The sequence below is a fragment of the Nannospalax galili genome, unplaced genomic scaffold (genome assembly GCF_000622305.1).
Source record: "Nannospalax galili isolate Female #2095 unplaced genomic scaffold, S.galili_v1.0 scaffold1532, whole genome shotgun sequence".
In the NCBI taxonomy this organism is placed as follows: Eukaryota; Metazoa; Chordata; class Mammalia; order Rodentia; family Spalacidae; genus Nannospalax; species Nannospalax galili.
This window is the reverse complement of record NW_008330832.1, coordinates 279,042-303,599: the sequence shown is the minus strand read 5'-3', so window position 1 is coordinate 303,599 and position 24,558 is coordinate 279,042. Positions and strand designations below refer to the sequence as shown.

At 40.0% G+C, this 24,558-nt stretch overlaps 1 protein-coding gene across 4 annotated transcripts in view; it reads left to right on the top strand.

Annotated features, from left to right (window-relative positions):
* The first annotated feature begins 298 nt into the window (after positions 1 to 298).
* Positions 299 to 24,558, top strand: part of Ptpdc1 (protein tyrosine phosphatase domain containing 1) — an 83,696-nt gene continuing 59,436 nt past the window's right edge. For 2 of the 4 annotated variants that reach the window (XM_029555947.1, XM_008852647.3), the window contains exon 1: positions 464 to 664. Coding sequence is in view for 1 of the 4 variants with exons in the window: in XM_029555923.1 (XP_029411783.1) it covers positions 314 to 602 (289 nt within the window). In the remaining 3 variants the exon portion in view is untranslated. Of the gene's footprint in view, positions 665 to 24,558 lie in introns of all 4 variants that reach the window. The other 2 variants (XM_029555923.1, XM_008852638.3) reach the window with 2 other exon arrangements.

Below are 24,558 nucleotides of genomic sequence, written 5' to 3'. Positions count from 1 at the left end.
CAACAGGTCATGCTCAAACCAGGGTTGCAGAGGCTGTGTTTCTTGATAAAGTTTATTATGAGGGGGACCCACGGGTCCTGCCTTTTCCCATATCACTCTGAACTCACCTGCGACTCTGCGTCTCGCCTGTGGGGAGTTAGCGCCCCTATGCTGCTGACTGGCAGCCGAGTCCTCATCGTCCTCACGATGCCCTCGCGGTCCACCGAGCGCCCGCGCACACCCGGTGCAGTCTCCCAGCCACCCGCGCTGTTTTGAAAACGCCTGAAGCCATCAGTTGCGTCGCACGCCGCCTCAAGTCGCCATTGGCTGCCGTATGCCGCGTGCACCGAGTGGCGCCTCCTATTGGCTGGAGGGCGGGCGCGCGCAGAGCCGCTCCAGGAACACGGCGTCAACTGCATCTTGGATGCTGTGTAGCCGGTGCGCGCGCCGAGGGCAGACGTGCAGACGTGTGGCGCGCTGGGCGGGGAGTCCCTGGCAGGCGGCCGGAGGGGCCTCGCGCGAGCTGGCTGGGCCTCTCCGCCCGCGCCTCCCGGCCCTGGACAAAGGGAGACAGACCTGTCGGCTCCAGGGCTCTGAATCCACACAGCGAACCGCGCCCAGAGGTTAGGAATCCGCAGCCATTTAGCGAGTCGCCGAGGGCCGCACAGACCGCTTTCCCCAGGCGGTGGGTTATTATGGGTTTGAAGGCGCATCCCAGGGGGCGGGACGGGGTGGGCAGGGTCACCTGGCTACGAGCGCCCCACAGCCCTGCTGGAGTGCTGCGACCTTCAGATAGCAGTCTCGAGAGAAGTTGGGTGTCTGGGTTGTTAGGTGAAATCTCTTAATTAGAAATATTGGCAGCTATTAAAAAAAGGAATATATATATATATATATACCAAACAAGACAGTCACAAGCTGGTACGAGACTACCACTTTGTGACTTCTGATTCAGACCTAATTCTCCCACTAAATTAGTCACTTGACCTTGGCCCAGTCACTTTTCTTTCTGACATGCATTCTCAACATCCATGATAAGGTTGTCCTTGTTCTCATGTGTGTGTGTGTGTGTGTGTGTGTGTGTGTGTGTGTAAGGTCATATATTACAGGCTTTGTGGCCTTTCAGAGAGTCACAGCATAAAGTGTATCTGTGATATTGGAATTTAATGGCAAAGAAAGTGTTTTAAAAAAAAGGCCCAGGGGAAGAGAGGGGAGAATGGGGGAAAAAATGGGGAAATACTGTTTTAGGGAAATAGGTAAGTAGATATTCCTGCAATAGTAGTCTATGTTAAAGGGTTACGCAAACTACCATTCATAGACCGAGAGTGGGAAGAACCTGCAAAGCCATTATGTCTCATGTTGGGCACTTTTAAGCAGTGCACACATGTCTGCACATAGATCCACATACACACACCTGCACAATATGATTTAAACACGTGTATGGCTCCAAAACCACTCACTCATCATGTGGTCTCTGCACCTTTTGTTCAACTATACCCAAACTTCTTTGTACTGGAGAATTTGATCTGTGATTTTTAAAAGTGTAGATTTCCAGCTTTTGCTGAAAACCTGTGGACTCAATATCTAAGACTAGCCTAAAATATACACAAAACTCCATAAATGATTCCCATTTGGAAATCCACAATCCATTTTGGGAGTAAATTTCCCACCCACTTCCAGTGCTTTCATGCGGTTGAATCTAAAGAATTCAAATTCCCCATCACAAGCAATGCTTTCATTTCCTACTCCAGAAAGAAGGACCATCACTATGCGAGCTTTGGAAGAAAATCTTTTGTTGGTGGGATCTAAGGGTTATGACATAGCACCTTGCACTGTTGAATAGCTATCATTTAGAGAAAGTCCTGACAATTTTGCTTTCTCGTTTTTTTAATATTGTCTTCCTTGAATGCTACCAAGTCTCTTCAAAAACAAAGTATTTATTGTAAAGTTAATATAAATCAGACTTAAACCAATGAAGAAAAGTTTAAAAACCACAATTCATAAATACCACCAGTCCAACAGAATGATGTTGATGGTATATTATATTGCTCTATCATTATTAGTGATGTCCCTGGTATTAATCATATAAATTGTTTAGGTTCACCAAAATTTAGAAAATTCTGGAAAATAGCTTGAATTTCAGAAGTCCAAATCTGAAAATTATCCTGAAGGCAGACTTTAAATCACAGTTCTCTTAAAAGCACATTTCACCCTTTTTCCATACCAAAAGCTGCCTCTAAAGTGTAGAAGCTGCCTTTCTTCAGTTCTAAAGCAAGCAGTATGGGGGGGGGTAATGAAAATATATACATTGAAATGTTTCTTAGAAATCACTTTTGTGGCTGGTGTGGTGGTGCATGCCTTAAATCCCAGCACTGGGGAGGTGGCCTGGTCTACATAGTGAATTTCAGGCCAGCTGGGGCTACAAGGAGGCCCTGTCTCAAAAAGACCAAAAAAAAAAAAAAATCACTTTTGTTAGTGAATTTATCTGTCATTTCTCATATCACTTCGACTTCAATCAAATAGTATAAATTTATTTCCTGTTCTCAAAATGATATAAATAAAATAGTATTAACTGGATAATGTGTATCAGTGAGCCACATTTCCAACCCCCAAGTAATTTGGAAAATATCAGTAATCAGAAAAGAACATAAAGAAGCACCTATAATTCACTCTTAATATTTGATGTATATTCTTCCAGTCTTTTGCCTATGTGTTATAGATAAAAGTGAGATCATACTATGTATTATGTATATGCATGTATATTAACTTTATTATTATTATTGTGTGTGTGGTGTGTGTATGTGAGTGGGTGCCATTGTGCATGTGTTAGATCAGAGGACAACTTTCAGGAGTTTTTCTCTCCTTAACGGGGGTGGGTGGGAATCCAAGAATCAAACTTAGGTTGACAGGCTTAAGGGGCAAGTGCTTCTACACTATTGAGTTATCTCACCAACCCGTGTTTTATTTTGTGACATATTTTTAAATCTGATAATACATGGTAAATAAGTATGCTCTTTAATCACATGACTCCATCTTTTTTTTTTAATGTATGAGTGTATTTCCTGCATGTATGTGAGTGCACCCATGTCGTGCTCTGCCATGGAGGTCAGAAGGGGGCTTTGGATTCCCCTGGAGCTGGAGTTAAGGATGGTTCGTAGCCGCCATGTGGTGCTGGGAATTGAACCCAAGTCCTCTGCAAGAGCAGTCAGTGCTCTTAACCGCTGAGCCATCTCTCCAGCCCCAACTCTATCTTTTTTAAGCAGATGTTTTATTACTAGAATTGGTACTAGAAGAATCCTGTTAATAAATTACAAGACAAATCCAGAAACCTAAACAGCTGACCAAGGAACAAAATCTTCTGCTTTTTTTCTTTCATTAATTGCTGCCCGATTTGCACTCTCCCAGTCCCAGGACAGAAGGATTTTCTTGGGGGTATCTCTGAAGGGAGATTTAGATGCATAGCAGACACTGTAGTTTTCTGTCCAAACTTTTACAGTGACCCTGAATGTTTTATTATTTTTTTTTTTACTATACTTCTATTACAGGTAAAGCATCAAGAGTCAAATTAAGAGGATTTGGAGTGATAGGGGAAAATATAATTTTATATGTTAGAATTCTTCAAAATTTAAAATTTTGAGTTGGATAAAGATACTAAATTTAAAGATGTAGTTGGCTCTGATTAGAGATTTGTGAACCTGGAAGCATCTCATCTAAAGATCTGAAAGGTGCTCCTGTGAGCTAAGTGGAAGAGGTGGGCTTTAGATGTAGAAAGGGCTGAAGGAAGCAAGCAAGGAGGGAAAAACCAGACTGGTCTCTAGAGGTATCTGCATACTTACGTCTTACAGGTTTTCAATGGGATTTTTCTGTAACATGCCATTTCAGGTAAACTGAGTTCCTTTTGATTAGTTGCTGTCAATATCCTCATGTTTAGAAAACTGGTTCCTTTCAATATTTAGTTTGATAACCTGACCTCTAGCACAAGTGATCATTTGGCCTGGTCTATTGGGCCTAGTACAAGAACGCAGCCTAGAACACTGTACTCTTGCAATTTTTATCTAGCACTCTCATTATTCGAATTGAACATGCATGTATTAAGTATATTATTTTTTTCCACATCTTCACCCCTGTTCTAGGACTCAAACCCAGGGCCTGGTACATGGTAGACAAGTACTGTATTAGTGAGCCATACTCCCAACTTAAGTATTTTTAACCTGCCCTTCAAAATGGGTGGTTTTTATTCTGTATGTATCTGATTATTAGTAGTTGTAATCAGTTGCACTCGGATCTTTGGCACATGTATATGTCTATAAAGTCATCGGGTAGATCTCAATGGTAATGTTTATCATCTCTACTAATTAACATGACAAACTTTTATGCTTCCTCCTCAAATATAATTCATTTTTAAAAATTTGCTAATTTGTTTTTGTGTGTGTATATCACACAGAACATCCCAAACCATCTTATTCAACTATACACCCACTTCCCAAATGGCACTGTCCCATAGCCTCCCTCCCCCCACTAGAGCCCTTATACTCTGTTATCCTTGCTACTGTCTGCTGTGTTGTCAGAACCCTCAGTCGTTCCCCACTACTTGTCCATCTGGTGAATCTAGTCAGCCTATCTAGAGGTCTTTGTTTTAGGAAGGCCAGCTGTTTCTCATCTACCAGCAATCAGTTTAGAGATGCATGTGCCAACATCTCAGTGTTATTAGCAAAAACAATGAGTCTTTCTGTAAGAAACAGTATATTTTAAAATGAAGTGGAGATCTTTTTTAAAGGTTAAAAACTCATTCAATTTTATGTCTTACAGGGCTTATACTGAGTTCAATATTGTATAACTGTATTAATTCAACAGTGAACCTAAAAATTTTATAACCACTTTTGAAAGAGATGTATCTTTGCTCTGGAAACTGTTACTGAATATGTTAAAGCTGTAATGAAATGCTTCTTCTAAAAAATTTTTTTTAAATATTAAAAAAGAAAGAAAGGATAGTTTTTTTCCTCTTTAGGTCAGAATCTTTTACTCATTCTGTATATAAACCAGAGTAGGTATTTAATTTTAGAATGACTCTCCTTGGATATCTATAGATATCTGGGCCATCATGAGTCTTTGGAGAAAGATGATGTGCTGTGTAGCTTAAGCTGTCACCTTGACACAGCTAGGAAGAGGGAACCTCAGTGGGGAATTTCCTCTATCAGATTGGCCAGTGGACATGTCTGTAAGGCATTTTATTGATTTCCTCTATCAGATTGGCCAGCGGACATGTCTGTTAGGCATTTTATTGATTGTTGAGTGGTGTGGGAGGGCCTAGCCCACTGTGGGCAGTGCCATCCCTGGGCCAGGTGGCCCTGGATTGTATAAGAAAGCAGGTTGAGCAATAGCCAGAGGAGCAAGCCAATAAGCATCATTCCTTCATGACCTCTGCTTTAGTTCCTGTCTGTAGGTTCTTGCCTTGAGTTCCTGCTCTGACTTACCTCAGTGAAGGACTATCATATCACTTGGAAGAGTAAGATGAAATAAACCCTTTCTTCTCCAAGTTGCTTTTGGTCCTCGCATTTATCCCAGTAGTAGAGAAACCTCAGGAGAACAGCTGACTAAGTAGAATTTTTATTTCAGTCATCTGAAAAATAATAAAACAATAAAACCATAAAGAAATTATATACTGTAAAATGTAGAAATGTAAGGAAAAAAGAGCATTGTGGTCAGTCTTTTTCAAGTCCTTTTCCTGTGCATATTTTTACCCTCTATGTACAGAATTTTGTGTTTGACTTCCTTTGAATTGTAGATTTTTGTACCATTTTAAATTGATTTTTTAATATTTTAGTACATTGCCAAAATAATGTACTATAACAGATGCCAGTGTGTGTCTTTCCCAACTCCTTACTTGAGGTTTCTTTGGTGCTGATTGCAGTAACTTGGTAATTTATCATTGTTATTCTCTTTTCAGTGCTTCTTATGTTTCTGGCACTTTCTCTTAGTGGCCTAATGGAACAAGTTTACCTTTGCCATGTCCTATTGAGCACTATTACTGACTTTTATCCCTTTCTCTCTACCCAATAGCTAAGTTAGTCTCAGTTATCTTCCTCTAGTTTATGTGCCTATTTTGTAAAGGCCCTAAGATGCCACCATCTTAGCCTGACTGATTTTGCTAGGCAAAGGCTGTACAGAATCAGCTGACTTTAGTTCAGTGTTTGCTTTCCTTTGAGCAGACACTCTTTGAAAATAGAAATGATAAGCAGACCACAGGGGATGGCTTTTCTCTCTGTGATTAGCTGTGTTTGTTCCCTGTGCACATGGGAAAAGTATAATCATTTAGAGCCTTCCATCTGATGCAGTTGATTAGAAAGTGCACAATATGGAAAGGAGAGTTCTACTCATTTATGAATTTTTAAAGAACGAATGCTGTTCATGATTTAAATAGTTTTAAATAGATGATGGAATATTATTTTAGCCCATACCTTCCAGTTATGTTTTCTGAGTAATTATTATTTGGCTCATTGTTGACCTCCTTGACAGATAGAACACTTTTCTTCACAAAATTTTTTAATTCAATTTTTGTAAATTTCATACGGTATATTTTGATTATATTTAGACCCCTTCCCTTATCTGCACTTCTCTTATAGGCCCCCTACCAGATTTCATGTACTCTGTCATATATGTTAAAGCCTATTGAGTCAGATTTGTATCCCCAAATGTCCTTCAGTGTGGGTCTATCCACTGGAACCTGATTAGCCTATCTAGTGTCACACCCTTAAAAAAATTGAATCTTCCTCTCCCAGCAGTTTTCTGTTGATAGTCATTCCTCGGGTAAGATTGAGGCTTCTTACCCACTTCCCTACTTCTGTGCTGGAATTTCTTCTATGCTGGCTTGAGTTTGCATGGGTCTTGTGCATACTGTACCATTGCTGTGAGTTCATGAGTAACTTTCCAGCTGTCTGGAAAACTCTGTGTCCTTGTGATCATCCACCACCACTGGCTCTTACAATCTTTTTTTTTATGCATAGTTTTGGTTCAGAATACATCCAGGTTGCTTAGAATGTGATTTTCACTCTTAATTTCTGTTTCTTTTGCTTAGGAATGTCAAGTAGGGATTTTTTTTTTCTCAGCAGTCTGAAACACTTCGTTTTTTAAATCAAAGTTAGTTGTTCACAGCCCGGGCATTCAGGTTACACTTCGGCTGTTTCCCAATGTCTCTCAGCACAATGACCCCATTGTGGACCAAGGCATTCTCCTACAGGCTGATTCCCCTCAGGGTTTTACTATGGGTAAAAGAAACAGCTGGGTCCTCACAGCAGGCAGCAATTAGATTGCATGCCTCCAATCCAAGATTCTCTTGGGTAGCAATTGGGAAGTTTCACAGCTTCACACAGACGGCTTTTTTACACCAGTGTTCTCTAGTTTGTTTTCCAGAGTTTGTAGACTTCTCAGATTCCTAATGTTGTTGAGGACTGCAACCAGGTCTTGTCAACCACTAGATGATGATCGGTCAGCCAGCCTTGGGTTCTACTGGGTTGTGGGTGGGCAGGCCAGCTCAGCTCTGCTTTGCTGGTACACACGGACAGCCAGGCCAATGTGGGGCTCTGCCTTCTTGGCTCCTTGTTATTTTCCTCCTATTTGGCAAGTCCTGCGTGTAGCAGGCCCCTGACTAAAAGACATCCATCTTACCATCCTATGTGACCTGGCCTAGTTATTTTCCAGTTTCCCGGAAATTGCCTACATCCTATAGGACACCAGGAATTCTTAGAAGCTGCCACATGTCCAGTGGAGATGAGATAAGCTGCTGCCTAACACCTATCTGCTTCTGTCTATGTTTGCTTGCTTGCTCGATAATTTTAAACTTTTACTGACTTATGCAAATATGTGCTTGAGTTTGAACCATGATGATTGGCCCTTGTATTCCCACTTTTGAGAAATATCTGAGTATGTATAAAAAGTCCTTGCAGACTCCCTTTGGGGCTGCTCTCTGTATTCACTCTCAGAGTGTGGGGACAGCTGGGCTGTTAATAAAATCCTTCCTACCTCAACTTCAACCTTGTGGCTGAATTCTTGGCAGTTCTCAGACTTTAACATTTGGAGGTCCCAGCGAGATTTCCACGACCTGGAGGTCAGAACTGCCAGGGGAAGGCCTCTGAGAGACATTCCTCAGCCCTGGCCTTCCACTTTTGGAGTCACTTGCCATGCCACAGGAGGTAAGGAGAAATGCTTTTGATTTTTGAGCTTGAGTCTGGTTCTGTTCTGGTTTCTGGTTTGGCACCTTGGTACTAAGTGGGAAGCTCAAGTCTGGTTTCTGGTTTCTGGTTTGGCACCTTGGTACTAAGTGGGAAGCTGGATGCAGCATTAATCCCCCTTGCTGATTTTCAGAGGAGACATCCTCGAAACAGCCTGAGAGTCTGGGACATTGACTCTCTGCAACATCTGGATTGTTTTTCTTTGTCTCTCAGTCCTTGTTATTGGTGTGGCCCTTTGTCTGACTTTCGTTGTGGGCCAGTCTCAGTCTTCCGTGTCTTGTTCCCTCTTGAATGTATGTTGACTAACTTTTCTGATTTCAGGAAGAGAGCTGAGGGCATGGGGTTTAAGCCTAAGGCCCCAGACTTCGTACCCTTTGTGAGCTAGACTGAACGCAGATTCCTGTTCTCAACTGGCCATCTATAGGCTTTTTTGACCTTAAACTTGCTTATGCCTTTCACAGGAACTCCTTGATTTTTGTGTTTTGGGTGCACCTAGTTTGTGTGGAATTATGTCATGAATATAAGTTTTCCCATGTGTTGAGAGCTCAAGTAATTCTGTCATATGTGTCTATGATCGTTGTCTTCATATGTTTCCATCAAAACAAACTGGCCACTTCAGTTATTATTTTCATTCATTTATTGTGCACAAAATTATTGGTTTTATTTTGATTTATTTTGGCATGCCTAATTAAAATACATGTGCAGATTTATAAAAAAAAAAAGATATTTTGATAGTACATTCAAAGGCCTTATAAATTTGGGTACCCTAAATATCTTTAAATTTATTGGACAATGTCTCTAGGTCTATTGAATGTTCCACAAAACTTTTAAGTGCTGTTCATACAAAAGAGTATCTGAGCTGATTGTTTAAGGACCTTATTTGTTACATACCTTTCGGTTTGGCTTTGTTTTAATAATGTTTGCTTTAAGGTATCTCTTTGGTTTGCTTGCTTTGGAAGTATTTTGATTTTGACATTCTTGGTTTGTTTTGTGTTACTTTCAAACCTCTAAAGGCCTGAAAATGATTAAAAAAAAAAATTAAAGTCCACTTGGTTATATGTTTGATTTAATATGTTAACTCATCTTCAGAGCTGGAGATGAATTCTGGGACTGGTTTTTCTGTCTCATCCTTTTGACCTTGTCCTTTGTTCTCTGTTTCCTGCAGCATGGCTCTGTATACAGGCATATATGGCCTGTTTGGGGGAGGGGCACATTTCGTTCCTGGAAACTGCTGGCTTAGATGTGGCTCTGTACTTTTCTCCCTTGGAGCAACTCTTGCCTTTAACTCTCATGTTTAAGTCTACATTGAAATGCCTTTATATTAGCTATTCCTAAACTCCTCTTGGTAATTGAAACCAGGAATCTTAGCTTGGCTTGAATGGAGGTCTCTGATACCTGGAAGAGCTCCCCCAGGCTCCTGGAGATGGCCGCATGGCAACGGTACTTTTGTTTCTCTGGCTAGAGGACACCTGAGTTAGATGCAGTAGCACATGGCTTCTTCTGGGGTACCTTGTAAGGACTGATCTCCAAGATGGCCTGTACCAGTCTCTTGCTTCCAGAACAGCCTGAAACAAAAAGAGACAACTACAATGTGTTCAGAGTAACTACTTGTAAACATTATTATGCTTATCTTGTAAAAATTACCATGTACATTATGCATACACTGAACAACCTCTGGACGTCTCTGAGAATTAGCTCATAACTGTTTGCTACAGTGTGTCTTCTTAGACTCTGGCAATGATATAATTTTGTGCTTATTTCCTTAAGTGTTCCCCCACACAAACACCTTTTCTTCATAAGAAAAAGAGCACCCTGAGCCTGAGCTGTTGCTGTCACAGACCTCAGCCCTGCAGACTTGGCATCCTGGCTCCTCTGACCCTGTGTGCTGTGCTGTTGTGCTTTCACCTCTCATTCTAAGTTCCTGCACGCTACTGTAGGAAAGGGTTAACTGTAGACAGCTGTAATTGAATTATACTCATGAAAACTGTTTTTATACTTATGCTTTTGGTATTGTCAGTCTTAAATGATCTTTAATAATAGATTGATTCTGTATTGCCTTATCAAGACTAAATACATCTCACCATCCCATTCTTTACCCTCTCATTCATGGAATTGTCTCTAATTAAAACTATTTATGCATTAGCTTATTTTAATCATACTGGAACTTCTGGCTATGGTTAGCTTTGGATGCAAATGAAATATATAATTCTGTTTTCCATCACTTGTTGAGTTTAAAAGTAGTCAGAAATATTTAATGTCTTAAAATGTAAATGATAGTTCTGAAAATGCTTTCTTCAAGTGAAAGCCCTTTGTGTCTACCATCAGTGTGTATGGCTTTGTTCAGCACAGCCATTTTTGAGATGTGATTCCCATATATATATATATATGTATGTACATGTATGTATATATATATGTATATAGGTATATGGATGTATATGTAAAGTACTGCTGGCTTTCAAGAGTCTCTTTTATATACATCTGATCAGAATAGAATTTCATCAAGGCAATCAGTCTTGGTTTTGAAACTGGTTTGTCATGACCTTGTGTCTAACCACAGTATTTATTGTATGAGACTGTGGTGAATGTGTAGACTTAATGTTTAGCACTAAGGGAACAATTATTAAATAATAGCAGGGAAACCCTGTCTCAAAAAGACCAAAACAACAACAACAACAACAACAACAAAACATGCTTCAAGGCTTACAAGGGCATCTCAAAATTTATACAGTATAATACTATATTTATAGTATTATATCACCTTTATAATATATCTTATATATAATATAATAAGTATATAATACTATATGTTTATAGTTTTATATCACCTTTATATATGAGGTAAAATATTAATGATTTCAGCTGTGCCTACTTACAAACGGTCATCACAATTGGGCTTGCTGATGGTTATATTCCTTCATTAAAGGGAAGATAAAAAGGGCCATTAGACCCTCACCTGAGTATCCAGCCATTCTTCCCAGCCAGCTATATGTAATTCTGCCCTAATTGCAAATGTCACCTGAATTTAAAAGGTACTATAGTAATAAAAGATTTATATATAAAAGTTAAAATAACAGAATATTTCCAGGATAGAAGAGATAATGAAATTCATTTTAAGCAAACGTATTAAAGGTTTAAACAGGTTTATGGAAATACAGAGTTGTTAATTTTCAGTCTACTCTTGGCTTGTACTGAACACTGGGTTACAGATTTGGATTAAGTGGATAATAAACTCATGGTGATATGGAGTCAATACGACTCCCTCCAAACTAAATCAGTAAAAAATGATAAAATATCAAAGGTTTGATTATTCTCCAGTGGGAATAGGGAATGTAGCAGGCCCCTGACTAAAAGACATCCATCTTACCATCCTATGTGACCTGGCCTAGTTATTTTCCAGTTTCCCTGAAATTGCCTACACCCTATAGGGACCAGGAATTCTTAGAAGCTGCGACATGTCTGGCTGAGATGAGATAAGCTGCTGCCTAACGCCATATCTTCTCCTGTCCATGCTTGTTTGCTTGCTCTGGGGGGGTCGATAATAATTTTAAACTTTTACTGACTTATGCAAATATGTGCTTGAGTTTGAACCATGATGATTGGCCCCTTGTGTTCCCGCTTTTGAGAAATATCTGAGTATGTATAAAAAGTCCTTGCAGAGTCCCTTTGGGGCTGCTGTGTTCACTCCTGAAGTGTAGGGACAGCCCAGCTGTTAATAAAATTCTTCCTACCTCAACTTCAACCTTGTGGCTGAATTCTTGGCAGTTCTCAGACTATAACACTGAGTTCAGAAGCAATATAGAAGCACCTATAGTCAAGTCAATATTCATATTGTGTGATAAGGTTCCTCAAATAGTCCATTGCATGCATTCAGTCTCTTGGATGACAGTGCATCTCAGCCCTGAGGCCTGCTGCCCAGGGCGTGCCTCATTCTGCACCATCATTCTTCTCTGTTTCTATGGGTTTTTAGAAATGAATAATATATATTCATCACAATACTAATAGAATAGTGTACATGGAGGTCAGAGAACAGTGTTCATTTAAGATTTGTCCATGTTGCTCACATTAGTGCCTCTTTGATTTTAGTCAAGAACAGCATTCCTAATATGATGTAACATGGCCACCTCTGGTTTTGTGCCATCACAGGTAATTTATAGGTAAAACTGGGATAGGTGAATTGAGTCACAGACAAGCACTCCAGCAGGATAGAGTTTATTAGCAGAGGAAAAAGCACACAGGACAGTGCTCTTCTGGAAGAAGCTGTCCCTCTACAGGTTGTTGGTTGGGGGTCTTTTTATAGGGGGCATTAGGGGATGCAGAAGGTGGGAAAATATTTTTTAAAAAAGTTAGGTGGGGGGCTGGAGAATGGCTCAGCGGTTAAGAGCACTGACTGCTTTTGCAGAGGAGCTGGGTTCAATTCCCAGGACCCACATGAGGACCTGGGTTTAATTCCCAGCACCCACAAGAGGACCTGGGTTTGACTCCCTGCACCCACATGGCAGTTGACAACTCTCCAAAACTCCAGTTCCAGGGGATCTAACGCCCTCTTCTGACCTCTATGAGCACTGCATGACAGGGGTACACTTACATACATGCAGGTAATACACTCATACACATAAAATAAAAATAATAAAAGATAAAATAGGATACAATTTTTTAAAAGTTATTTGCTTTTATTTATGTGTGTGTTTTGCCTTCATGTATGTAAGTGCACTTATGTATGCAATGCCCATGGAGGCCAGAAAAAGGGGTAAGATCCCCTGGAACTAGAGTGAAAGATAGTTGTTACCTGCCATGTGGGTGGTGGGATGGAGTCTGGGTTCTCTGCAAGATCAACTAGAGCTTTTAACTATTGAGCCATCTCTCAAGCCCTGGGAATCTCTTCTTAAGGCAAAGTTAAACAAAAGCCAGGGTGGGGGGGGCGGGCGGAGGGAGAGTGAGCCCAGGGCTTATCAGGAGAGAGTAACCTCTGTCAAACAACCCCCTTCTGTTTTCCATCAGCCACGATCTGGGTCAAAGGTGTAAAGTGTCTATTTATCCTTTAAGATCATCAAAGAGGAAGCATGCTGTGCTGAAGGGACTCCTTGAAGTAATCAGGTCTCTGGTCAAAAGGTGGAGTCTGTTTATCTTGTCTTCTAAGATCAGAGTGCTCATTAACTCAGTTCCTGCATTCTCAGGGGCCCTGCAGAACCATGGGGCCCTGCTGCATTGGGGAGGGAGTTGCTGTAGGTCCGAACCCTAACAGTAATGGTACATGATACCTGCTACACAGGTTCATGTGCAGATGTTTGAGTGGACATAGTTTTCACATCATCTGGGAATGTACCTAGGAACATGATTTCTGGATTTCATGCTAACACTGTGTTTAGCTTTATAGACAGCTTTTGAACTTTCTTCATTTGTATTCATTCTACCAGCAATAAAGGAGAGTTCCTTTTACTTTACATTTTTGCTGGCACTTGATAGAGTATTGCTGGACTTTGTTTTACATTTTAAATTTTATTATTTTTATTGTACATATATGTGCATACTCACATGTTACGGCATGTATGTAGAGTTCAGAGGACAGCTTTGAGGAGTCAGTTCTCTTCTACAATCTAGGTTCTGGGGCTTGAACTTAGGCTTTTAGGCTTACATGGCAAATGCTTTTACCCACCAACCCATCTCTCTGGCCCAGGATTTTATGTTTTACCCATTCTAATACATGGATAATAGTGTATATCATGGTTCATTTCTCATTTCCTCTATACCAAGCATAATGTCATATGCTTATCTTTAAATCTTTAAATGTTCTTGATGATGTGTCCAAGTCATGTGCCATTTTTTAAAGTTAACATACAAAGTAATCTATTTCATTATGGCATATTCATATATGTATGTGATTTTACTTTGTTTCTATTTATTCCTCATCTTTTTATATCAGTGGAAACTTAAAAGTATCAAAATTTTGTGTATGGTTTAGAGTTCAAACAATGCAGTAATGTGTAAAGGGATCCCATACAATGGAATATATTCTGTCTGTGTACCAAACCAAAGTTCCTTAAAATGTGTTGCTGTTGTTCCCCTTCTAGCAACATAAATGACATTTTCCCATTGTTTTGACCAACTAAAATGATTACTGAGCAACTTGATCTTTTTTTTTTTTTTGAGACAGGGTCTCCCAGTAGCCCTAGCTGGCCTGGAACTTACTATGTAGACCAGGCTGGCCTTGAACTCACAGAGATCCGCCTGTCTCTGCCTCCCGAGTGCTGGGACTACAGGTGTGTGCCACCATGCTCGGCAGTCTTTTTAACTTATCACTGTATTGCAGTCAACTTTCCAGGCCATTACACACAAATCTAGCTTACTAAAAATGTGACTGATTTGTATTCCATGAGTATTATATGCTATAATTTAAAAAGTTGTTTTTGTTTTTTTTGTGGTCTTAACGTTATAAAAAATATATAATGCATGTATGTAAGTGTACCCATGTCGTGTATTGCCTGCAGAGGTCAGAAGAGGGTGTCAAATCTCCTAGAACTGGAGTTACAGACAGTTGTTAGCTCTCATATGGGTGCTGAGAATCGAACCTGGGTTTTCTGCAAGAGCAGTCAGTGCTTTTAACTGCTGAGCCATCTCTCTAGGCCCCGTGGTTTTATCTTTTAATAGTAGTATACACCAATTGGAGTTAATGATCATCATGTAATAATGGAATAGACTGAAGCAATAATCCGTAATAGAATTATAGGATTCTTGTGAAGAGAATTTTTTTTTTTTAAAAAGCAAATAAAACACTACCCAGAGTGAATTCAATACGTTAGCCATTGCTATCAAGAAACCGATTGTGACCCTGTTTTATTCTCAAAGGATGAATTTATGAGACTTTTGAAATAAAAACATTTGAATTGTCATGCAGTTAAATTCATAAATCCTTTCCTTTACATCTTCTTTCTTGGCTTTTTCTCTATGATTTAAGTAGACACCTTCACTCAGGGATTTTTAAAATGGTATAGATGTTTAATGCTAAAAAATATTAGAAACATTTTATTTTTTATTATTTTATGTGTTTGAGTGTATTGCCTGCATGTATGTAAGTATACCCGTGTCATGCAGTGCCTGTGGAAGTGAGAAGAAGGTGTTGAATTCCCCTGGAACTGGAGTTACAGACAGACAGACAGTTGTTATCTGCCATTTAGGTGCCAGGAACCAAACCCAAGTCCTCTTAACCTGCTGAGCCATCTCTCTAGCCCCTTGCTAAGACTCTTTTTGATGTGTTGACACAAAAGAATAAATGTCATCTTAGAGGGAATAAGAGTTTATTCTGGAGCCAAATGTGAGTGTCTGTGACCCTGGAACACATATTCAGGTTACCCTAAATTCCCATGTTCCACCATGGAAGCAGTTTCATGAAGTTTTTTATAGCAAAAAAACAAAGAAAAGTCATAAATCAAGGCACTTTCAAATGCATTGGTGGAAGCATTAAGTAGGTGGATATAGCAAAAGACAAATCTCAGCTACAGACCTCAGATACTTTCTGATGCCATTCAGTCTTTTGGTTGGTGGAAGCTGGTGGTCTGCTAAATTAATGCATTCCAAAAGATTTTTATCTGTTGTCTTTTGGTTGTGAGTCTGAGCCTTTAAGGGCTGCGCTTGCTCTAGAGCCCAAGGTTATTATCTGTTAATCATGGTATGCAAAGTCAGAAACAAAGGTGAGCAAGGAGTGGCTATTTGGGGGGCTAAAGATGATTCAAGATAAATGGTAATTAGGCTCTGGACCTGCTACATTCCAAACTCTTCACAATCACTGAAATTCTGATCAGTTGACCAGCCTTGTAGAATGTTCAGTTTTAAGATGTAGTATTTTTCTGGGAACTTTTGTTATGGAGATCTGCTTGCCTCTTCCTCCAGAGTGCTGGACTGAAGGCACGCACCCCCATGCCTGGCCCAATAATGGCTTGTCTTTTATTCCTGATATTGGTGGTTTGTGCTGTCCTTTTTTCTTGGCTAGTGGTTTCTTTCCTTGCTTTAGATATAATTTAGTTTCCTAAAGTAAAGCATAAGGTTTTTCTTTGTTTTAGTTCTTTTCTAAAATATTCTTATGACAATATAAATATCTTTTTAAGAATACTGTTGTCATATCCCAAAAAGTTTGATGTTAGACTTTTTGAAAAACATTTCTAATTGTGGCAAAATACATTTAACATAAAATTTACCATCTTGACCACTTCTGATGCAGTTTAGTGGTATTAAGTACGATCATATTCGTGTTAGTTAGCTTGTTATTATAACAAATCCCTAAAGGCAAATCAGTTCAAAAGGATGAAAGATTTCCTTTGGCTCATGGTTTCAGAGGTCCTAGTCCATGATAGGTTGATCCTGTTGCTTTGGTTCTGTAGCAAGGCAGCACATCATGGCAGAATATGGAGGAGAAAGCTGTTCACCTTATAGCAACTAGGAAATAAAGAACTAGAGGAAGAGTCCTGCATTCCATAGTCCCAGTGACCTAAAACCTCCCATTATACTCCATCTCTTACAAATTTCCAACCACCTTCCAATAGCATCAAGCTAAGAAGGTAAACCTATGATACTTGGGCCTTTGAAGAACTCCACATACAAACTATAGTAACATTATCAAATGCATGGTATTTTCAATTTTATTTTGTTCAAAATATTTTATAAATTCTCTTGAAACTTTTTCACCAACGTGTTATTTAGAAACATGTTTGAAGTTAATGGCTTTTGCCTATTGTCTTAGTTTAGTTTGTTTCTTCATTGCTGTGACAAAATACTCTGACCAATACCAACTTGGGGTGGAAAGGGTTTATTCAGCTCACAACTCCCAGGTCGTAGTTCATCAGGGATGGAGCACAGGCCATGGAGGAACGCTGCTTACTGGCTTGCTCCCCTGGCACCTGCTCAGCCTGCTTTCTTATGCAACACAGGCCCACCTGCCCAGGGGTGGCACCACCCACAGTGGGCTGGGTCCTCCCACATCACTCATCGAGAAGATGCCCCTCAGACATGGCCAAAGGCCAGTCCAATAGAGGCAATTTCCCAATTGAGGCTCCCTCAACCCAGGCGTGTCAAGTTGACACTAAAGCTATCCAGCACACCTATGAATAGTTTTTTCAGCACACTTGTTGAAAGGCCATACATTTTTCCTACCTCATTGTCTTTGCATCGTTCAAAAATCAGTTGTCCAGGAGATGTGGGTATTTTGGGGCATACTTTATTCCTTTGCTTCAGGCCTCTGTTTTTAAGTTGCTGTGTCACTGTCTTGATTATTGTAGCTTGAAGTCAGGTAGGTTAGTTTCACAATAATGTCTTTTTTTTTTTTTAAAAAAAGTATTTTGGCTAGTCTAAGGATTCCCTTGCATTTCTCTATACATTTTAGAATTGGCATGTCAGTTTTTCTGAAAAGATTATTGGGATTTTAATTGAGTTGCGATAGATACAGGTCATGGCCTTCTGAATTATGTACACAGTTTGCCTTTATTTTTAGAACCCATTTAATTTTTCCCAGCTGCTTTTTAAAGTTTAGTTATATAATATAGTCTTTCTGATATTTTGCCAGCTGTATACCTAAATATTTCATGTGTTATACTTTAGTGCATATTATTTTTAATTTCCATGTCATTACTTACCCTTACTCTATAAATTATGAATAATTTTTGTATATTGATTGTGCTTATCGTAATCTTCCTAAAACTAGCCTATTTATAGTAAAGTTTTTTGTTTTTTTGAAACAGGGTCTCAACTGTATAGCTTTGGCTAGCCTAGAACTCACTATGTAGACCAGGCTGACTTTGAACTTACAGAGATCCACGTACCTCTGCCTCCCAAGTGCTGGGATTAGAGGCATACCCCATTCCACCTGGCCTTCCAGTAGTAGTTTTTATAGGTTGCACTGAATGCCAAACATGGATGAAAATGGTATCTCTTTCTAATATGGAAGCCTTATATTCTTACATTGTTGCTCTGGCTAGAACTTTATATTATATTGAATAGAAAGTGGCAAAATGGATATGCTTGTCAAAAATAAAGGAAAAGTACATTGAACTGGATAAAAATATAACATCTCAAAATAGTTTTATTCATTTTGTCCAACATGGGAGACTTCCATTTCTTTTTCTTATATTACTGGATGGGATTGGAATCATAATGACAGTGTTGAATAGAAGTCAGAGTACATGAACACATTTTTTTCTGGTCTTAGGGGGAAAGCTCTCCATTTTTTACTGTTAGGTATAATGCTAATTATGATGTACTTTTCATAGATGTACTTTGTCAAGTTGAGGAAATTCTTTTATAATCCTATATATTGAGTCTTTATCTACATTGAGAAAAGATGTAGAGTTTTGTTGATGCTTTCTTTATATTTATTGAAATGATAATGCAGTTTTTTTTTCTTTTAACAATATGAAGTGTTACATTTATAGATTTTCAAACTTTAAATCAATCTTTCATTCCTCCGTTAGATCCCAGCTGGTCTTGGTGTATATTCTTTTGTTGTTGTTAGATTAATTTGTTGAATTTTTTTTGTTGTTGTTTTTAGTGTATCTGTATTCATAAGAGATGTTGGTTGGTGGTTTTGCTGTGATGTGTCTCTCATTTTAGTATCAGCGGAACACTATACTCGTACAATGACTTCTGTCATATTCTCCTCTTTTACTTTTTTTGAAAGAGTTTGAGAAGGATTGGTGTTAGTTCTTGAAATGTTGGGTAAAATTCACCAGACAGGCTGCCAGGACTTGGCTGTTCTTGATGAAAAAAATTTTAAATAGTACTTTAATTTATGCATTTGTTATGGGCTGAAGAGTTTGTTTCTTTGTTTGAGACAGGATCTTGCTATGCAGCCCAGGCCTAGAACTCATTATATAGTCCAGGCTGGCCTCAAACTCATAGCAATCCTCCTATCTCAGTCTCCTGAGTGTTGGGATTGCAAATGTCTGACTGTGTTTCTTGTTGAAACATTTTTAGTGATCTGTGTTTTCTAGGATTTTACTTCATCTTTGCCCATTTGCTGGCATGCATTTCTCCACAATGCTCTCTTATCCTTTCCAATATAGCACAGTTGCCTGTGATACTCTGTTTTGTTCCTGGTTTAGTAATGTGAGTTTGCTCTTTTCCTTGGTCAGTATAGCCAAAATGTTACTAGTTTTGCTGTTCTGTGCAAAAAAACAAAAACAAAAACTCCTCTTTGTTTTTCTATTAACTATTTCATTTATTGGCACCCTAGTTGTTGATTTGAGAACTTTTCTCCCTTTCTCCTCTGTTATCTATTTCCTTTTTTTTTCAGTCTTTTCGAGACAGGGTCTCTTTTGCCCCACCTATCCTGGAACTCACTATGTGGACCAGGCTGGCCTTGAACTCACAGAGATCCACCTGCCTCTGCCTCCCAAAAGGCGGGATCAAAGGCGTGTGCCACCATGTCCAGCTATTTCCTGTTTTTTCAAAGACAGGATATTGCCATGTGTATGTGCTTGATGGGGAGTGGTGTTGGCATGCATGCCATGGTGTACATGTGGAGGTCGGAGGAGAACTTTGTGGAGTCAGTTCTCTTCTTCCACCTTTACCTGGGTTCCATGAATCAAACTCAGGTCACCAGGCATGTGCGTCAAGCACGTTTACCCACTGAGCCATCTCATTGGCCTGATTTCATATTTTTGATGAAACACAGGTCAGTACCTTCTTCATGGTTGTATTCTAGACTAAATTCCTCGGTTTTAGTTGCCTCTTCGTGTCCATCTGTTTTCTGTCTTCCAGAAGCTTGCCAAGATAGTTAGCCCATTGATAGCCCTCTCCTGATCTTTGTTCTGTGTGCTTATTTTTTAAAGATTTTTTTAATATTTTATTTATTAATTTTATGTGTATGTGTGTATTGCCCGCATGTAGGTGAGTACACCTGTGTTGTCCAGTGCCTGCAGAGGACAGAAGAGGCTGTTGGATCCCTTGGAATTGGAGTTACAGACAGTTGTTAGCTGCCATGTGGTTGCTGGGATTCAAACCCAGGTCTTCTGCAAGAACAGCCAGTGATTTATTTTTAATTTTATTTATGTTTCTGTGTGAGTTTTTGTCACAGTGTGCAGGTGCCTTTGGAGGCAAGAAAAGGGCATTAGATTCCCCTGGAGCTGGAGTTACAGGTGATTATGAGCCACTGGACATGGGTACTCAGAGTTGAAGTTGAATCCTCTGGAAGAGCAGCAAGTGTTCCTAACTGTTGAGCCAGTTAGGAACTAGGCTCAGTGTGTGCTTATTCTTTTAAAAATTTCTGCAAGCTGGGCGTGGTGGTGCACACCTTTAATCCCAGCACTCAGGAGGCAGAGGCAGGTGGATCTCTGTGAGTTCAAGACCAGCCTGGTCTACAGAGTGAGTTCCAGGACAGCTGGGGCTACAGGGAGACCCTGTCTCAAGAAGACCAAAAAAAAAAAAAAAAAATTTCTGCAGTAGCCCCTATTTGTTGCAAAAAGAAGCTTCTTTGATGAGTGGTGTACAGTATACTTGTCAGTAAATATAAGGAGCCATAGTTAACGGATGGTAAGAAATTTCATTTGTCTAGAGATATGACAGGGATAGGGTTTTCTGTGGGGTCTATAACCTCTCCAGCTATGTGTATTTAGCTGTGTTTACAGTGCCACCCATGAGTTCATTCCCATTGAGAGGGCTTTAAGTTCAATTAGATAGCTGTTGATTCCCCCCAGATAACAGTGCCACTACCGCACCAATAGAGGTAATTTGCTATGCCGGTCATTATGGTTATCAGGCTTTAGGACTGGATTGGACCATTGATTGGTCCCATAACTGGTCAGACACAGAGACTATGCATCTGAGAGATGCCAAGTCCTAGTTGACATATCAACAGTTGAACATCTACACCTAAGGCTCACAGAACACAGTGAAATGAAGGGTAGAGAGAACACTAGTGCATCTCTCAACTCTCACCAGTAAAGAAGCTTGCTTTACACAACAGTGTGTGATGCACACAGAAGGCCACAACTGACCAAGTTTTAAAGAATAAGAGACTGCAGAGAGTATGTCCATGGGTAGGACTCCTATATTAAACCTCACCCACAAATGGCTCAGGGACCATTATGGAAGAGGGGACAGAAAGATTGTAAGAGCCAGGCCTGGTTCATGAACATAAGGAGGCAGAGGCTTTCATGCCACTGGATGCTTGCATATGTGAAGTTATGGCAATGGTGGCATCAAGCACAGGGCGTGCCAACTCAGTCAGACAAGGGCCCAGAGTGGAGCAAGGGAAATGGGCAGCCAGCCTGTCCTAGTCTGGGAACTGTTGAAGATTGATTACTCCTGGGTGAAAGAGAGTAGAGGTGAGGCCTTGCTTAACAATCTCTAGGTAGGCTAACCCAACTCCAGTGGATGAATTTGCACCGAAGGACATCTGGGTACAAAAGCTTGACTGGATAGGACTTAACATGTATGGTGGAAAACATGAGGTTCTTGGGGGGTTGGATGGGGGAAAGGGTCTAAATTTGTTTAAGAATTGTTGTATGAAATGTACAAAATCTCAATAAAAAATTTAAAAATAAAAATAAAATTCTGCAACAACTCTTCATTGTGCTCTCAGGAGGAAGGAGAGGCTAGTATATGAGCCCAACTTAAACCAGATATCTTTTGTGCCCTGCTATGGAAGGTCTGATTTCAGCCTGGAAATCCCCAGGAGCCCATTTCTGCCATGTTTTCAGTCACCCAGGCTTGAAATATATTTCACATATTTCCTGGTTCAGAAATTGAAGAGGTAGAAAATATTCTTATCCTTTCTAGTCTAGAAATGAGTAATTACAGTAACATGAATAACAAACTCTGTATGTTAAGCTTTTCATGTTTAGCTGAAATGGTTGATCAAAAAAATTTCTAGTATCACTGCACTTGGTGGTATATACCTTTAATCCCAGCACTTGGGAGGCAGAGGCAGAGGCAGGCTGATCTCTGTGAGCTCAAGGCCAGCCTCGTCTATGTAGTGAGTTCCAGGCCAGCTGGGGCTACAAGGAGACCCAATCTCAAAAAAAAAAAGACCAAAAAAATTTTAATGTCACAAAATATGCAGAGATACACATAAATATATACAATACATACTTATTAAAAGGATATTTGAATTATGAATATATATTAATTAGGAATTCACATAGTGGTGTTGAAAGAGATGTTATCTGGTATTTAACCAAAAAGTTGTTTATATTTTGGGGAGTCTGTTTTTGTTGACATTACCTTGATGACAATTTCCTGATTTCTGGCAATTTGGTTTAAGACAGAAATTGGTAGGAACATTAATGCCCAGGACTCACTCAGGAATATCAGCCAGTTTCCTCATTTGGTTGAGGATGTGGGGCATTTCAATATATTTCGTGATATTATGAAAATTGGCTCAGAAACTGTAAAAGATAATGTTTAATGTTTTTATGTATAATTTTATTGAGTTTTTGTGCATTTCACACTATAGATCTCAATCAAATTTAGACCCTCCTTCATCCTTACTTTCCTCAGCGCCCCCTCCACTAGTTTTCATGAACCCTACCACACGTGCCAAGGCCCATCCAGTTGATCATCTGTTCCCAGATACCCCTTGGTACAAGCCTATCCACTGGAGTACAACCATCCCATGCAAAGCCACTCCCCCCAAAAGATCAACTCTCCCCAACCCTGCAGCAACCAGCCACCAACATTTCCTTGGCCAAGGCTGGGCCCTGCTACCTATCTTCCAGTTCTTCACTGGGTCCCTGTCTGACTGAGTCAGCATGGGTCCTGTGCATGCTGTAAGCATTGCTGCAAGTTCATATGAGCAAGTTCACAGAGGCCTGAAAGCCTGCTTCCATATTGTCATGCACCAACCCTGGCTCTTACAATCTTTCTGTCCCTCTTTCACAATGGTCCCTGAGCCATGGGTGGGCAAGGTTTAATATAGGAGTCCTATCCAGGGACACACTCTTCAGTCTCTTATTCTCTACATCTTGGCCAGTTGTGGCCTTCTGTGTGCATCACACTCTGTTGGATGAGGAAGCTTCACTGGTGAGAGTTGAGGGGATGTATTAGTACTCTCTCTACTCTGTTCCACTGTTTCATAAGCCTTAGGTTTAGAGATTCCACTGTAGATATGTCACTTAGGGCTGGGCATCTTGCAGACATATATTCTCTAGAGCATAGTATCCTTTAGGACTGTGAGAGCTAGACTTCAGGGAGAAGGCTTCCAGGTCAGTTCTAGCTTTATTGCTCCAAGTTTTGTGTCTGAAGTATGTCCTGACTTCAGCAATAGGGTCTTACCTTCAAGTTCTGGGTGGTGGTAATCAAGGACTGTGGCAATAGTCCGTGTTATTTTGGGAGTCTCTTGGACCACCCTGACCTACAACTCGAAGGGAGGTTTCTCCTGTCTGGCACTGTGTTTACTGTTTGTTATATACCCTTCAGGAATACATGCAGATACACTCATATTCAGATACTGTATGAGTATTTTTCAGGGATGTTTAATGTTTAACAGCTAAAGAAATCCAGAAAACAGGCCTTCACTATAACCTCTGTGAATGTGAATATCTGCTGTAGGTAGGAACAGACTGCCTACCTAGTGCCGTGACCCTTAAGGTGTGGGCATTACATACAAACCAGTTAAAAATGCAAATTCTCATTCTTATGACCTACCGAGTCCAAAATGCGGTTGGAGCCAGGGAATCTGGGTTTTTATAATATTTAACTTTTAATTTTTGTTTTGGACAATATTGGAGATTGTTATCACATGCAAGGCAAGTACTCTACAACTGACCTACATCCCCAGCCCAGCAGTCTAGGTTCTTAAGAAAGCTCTCTAGGTCATTTTGGTGGGTGTTGAAGTAGAAATTGCTCACCTTTTGGTGATCTTAGAAATATTTGCATCTTGATTTGAGATTGGTTCAGAATGGGAAGAATAACTTACCAGGTGCAGCTACGAGTGGGAAAAGGGTAGGGAATGTGGAACAGCGTCACTGTGTTACCAGTTTATCTTGTCTGTTTTGTCACAAAGTGTTTTCTGAAGAATATGAATTCAGCAGCATATTTCTTTAAATGATGAAATAGGGTTGCTGAGGTATTGTTTTTCCATATGTGTCTCCTGAGAGACTTGCAGCCTTCCCTAAGGTGTAGTTAAGGTGTGAGATCACAGAAGCCAGTAAAGTTAATAGTAAACTGCCAGGTTGATTGTAGTTTTAGGGTGGCCTTCAGTCCTTTCACTGAGGACTCCAGGAGGCTGTTCTAATAGCATCTGAGCCACATAGATCTAAATAAACTTTACTGGACCCTCCAGGATGAAGAGATGTGAGTAAAATCTATAATGGGCATTTGGGAAGGCATCCTAAAGGAGAGAGAATATGGGCTAAGACTGAGAAGAAAAGAA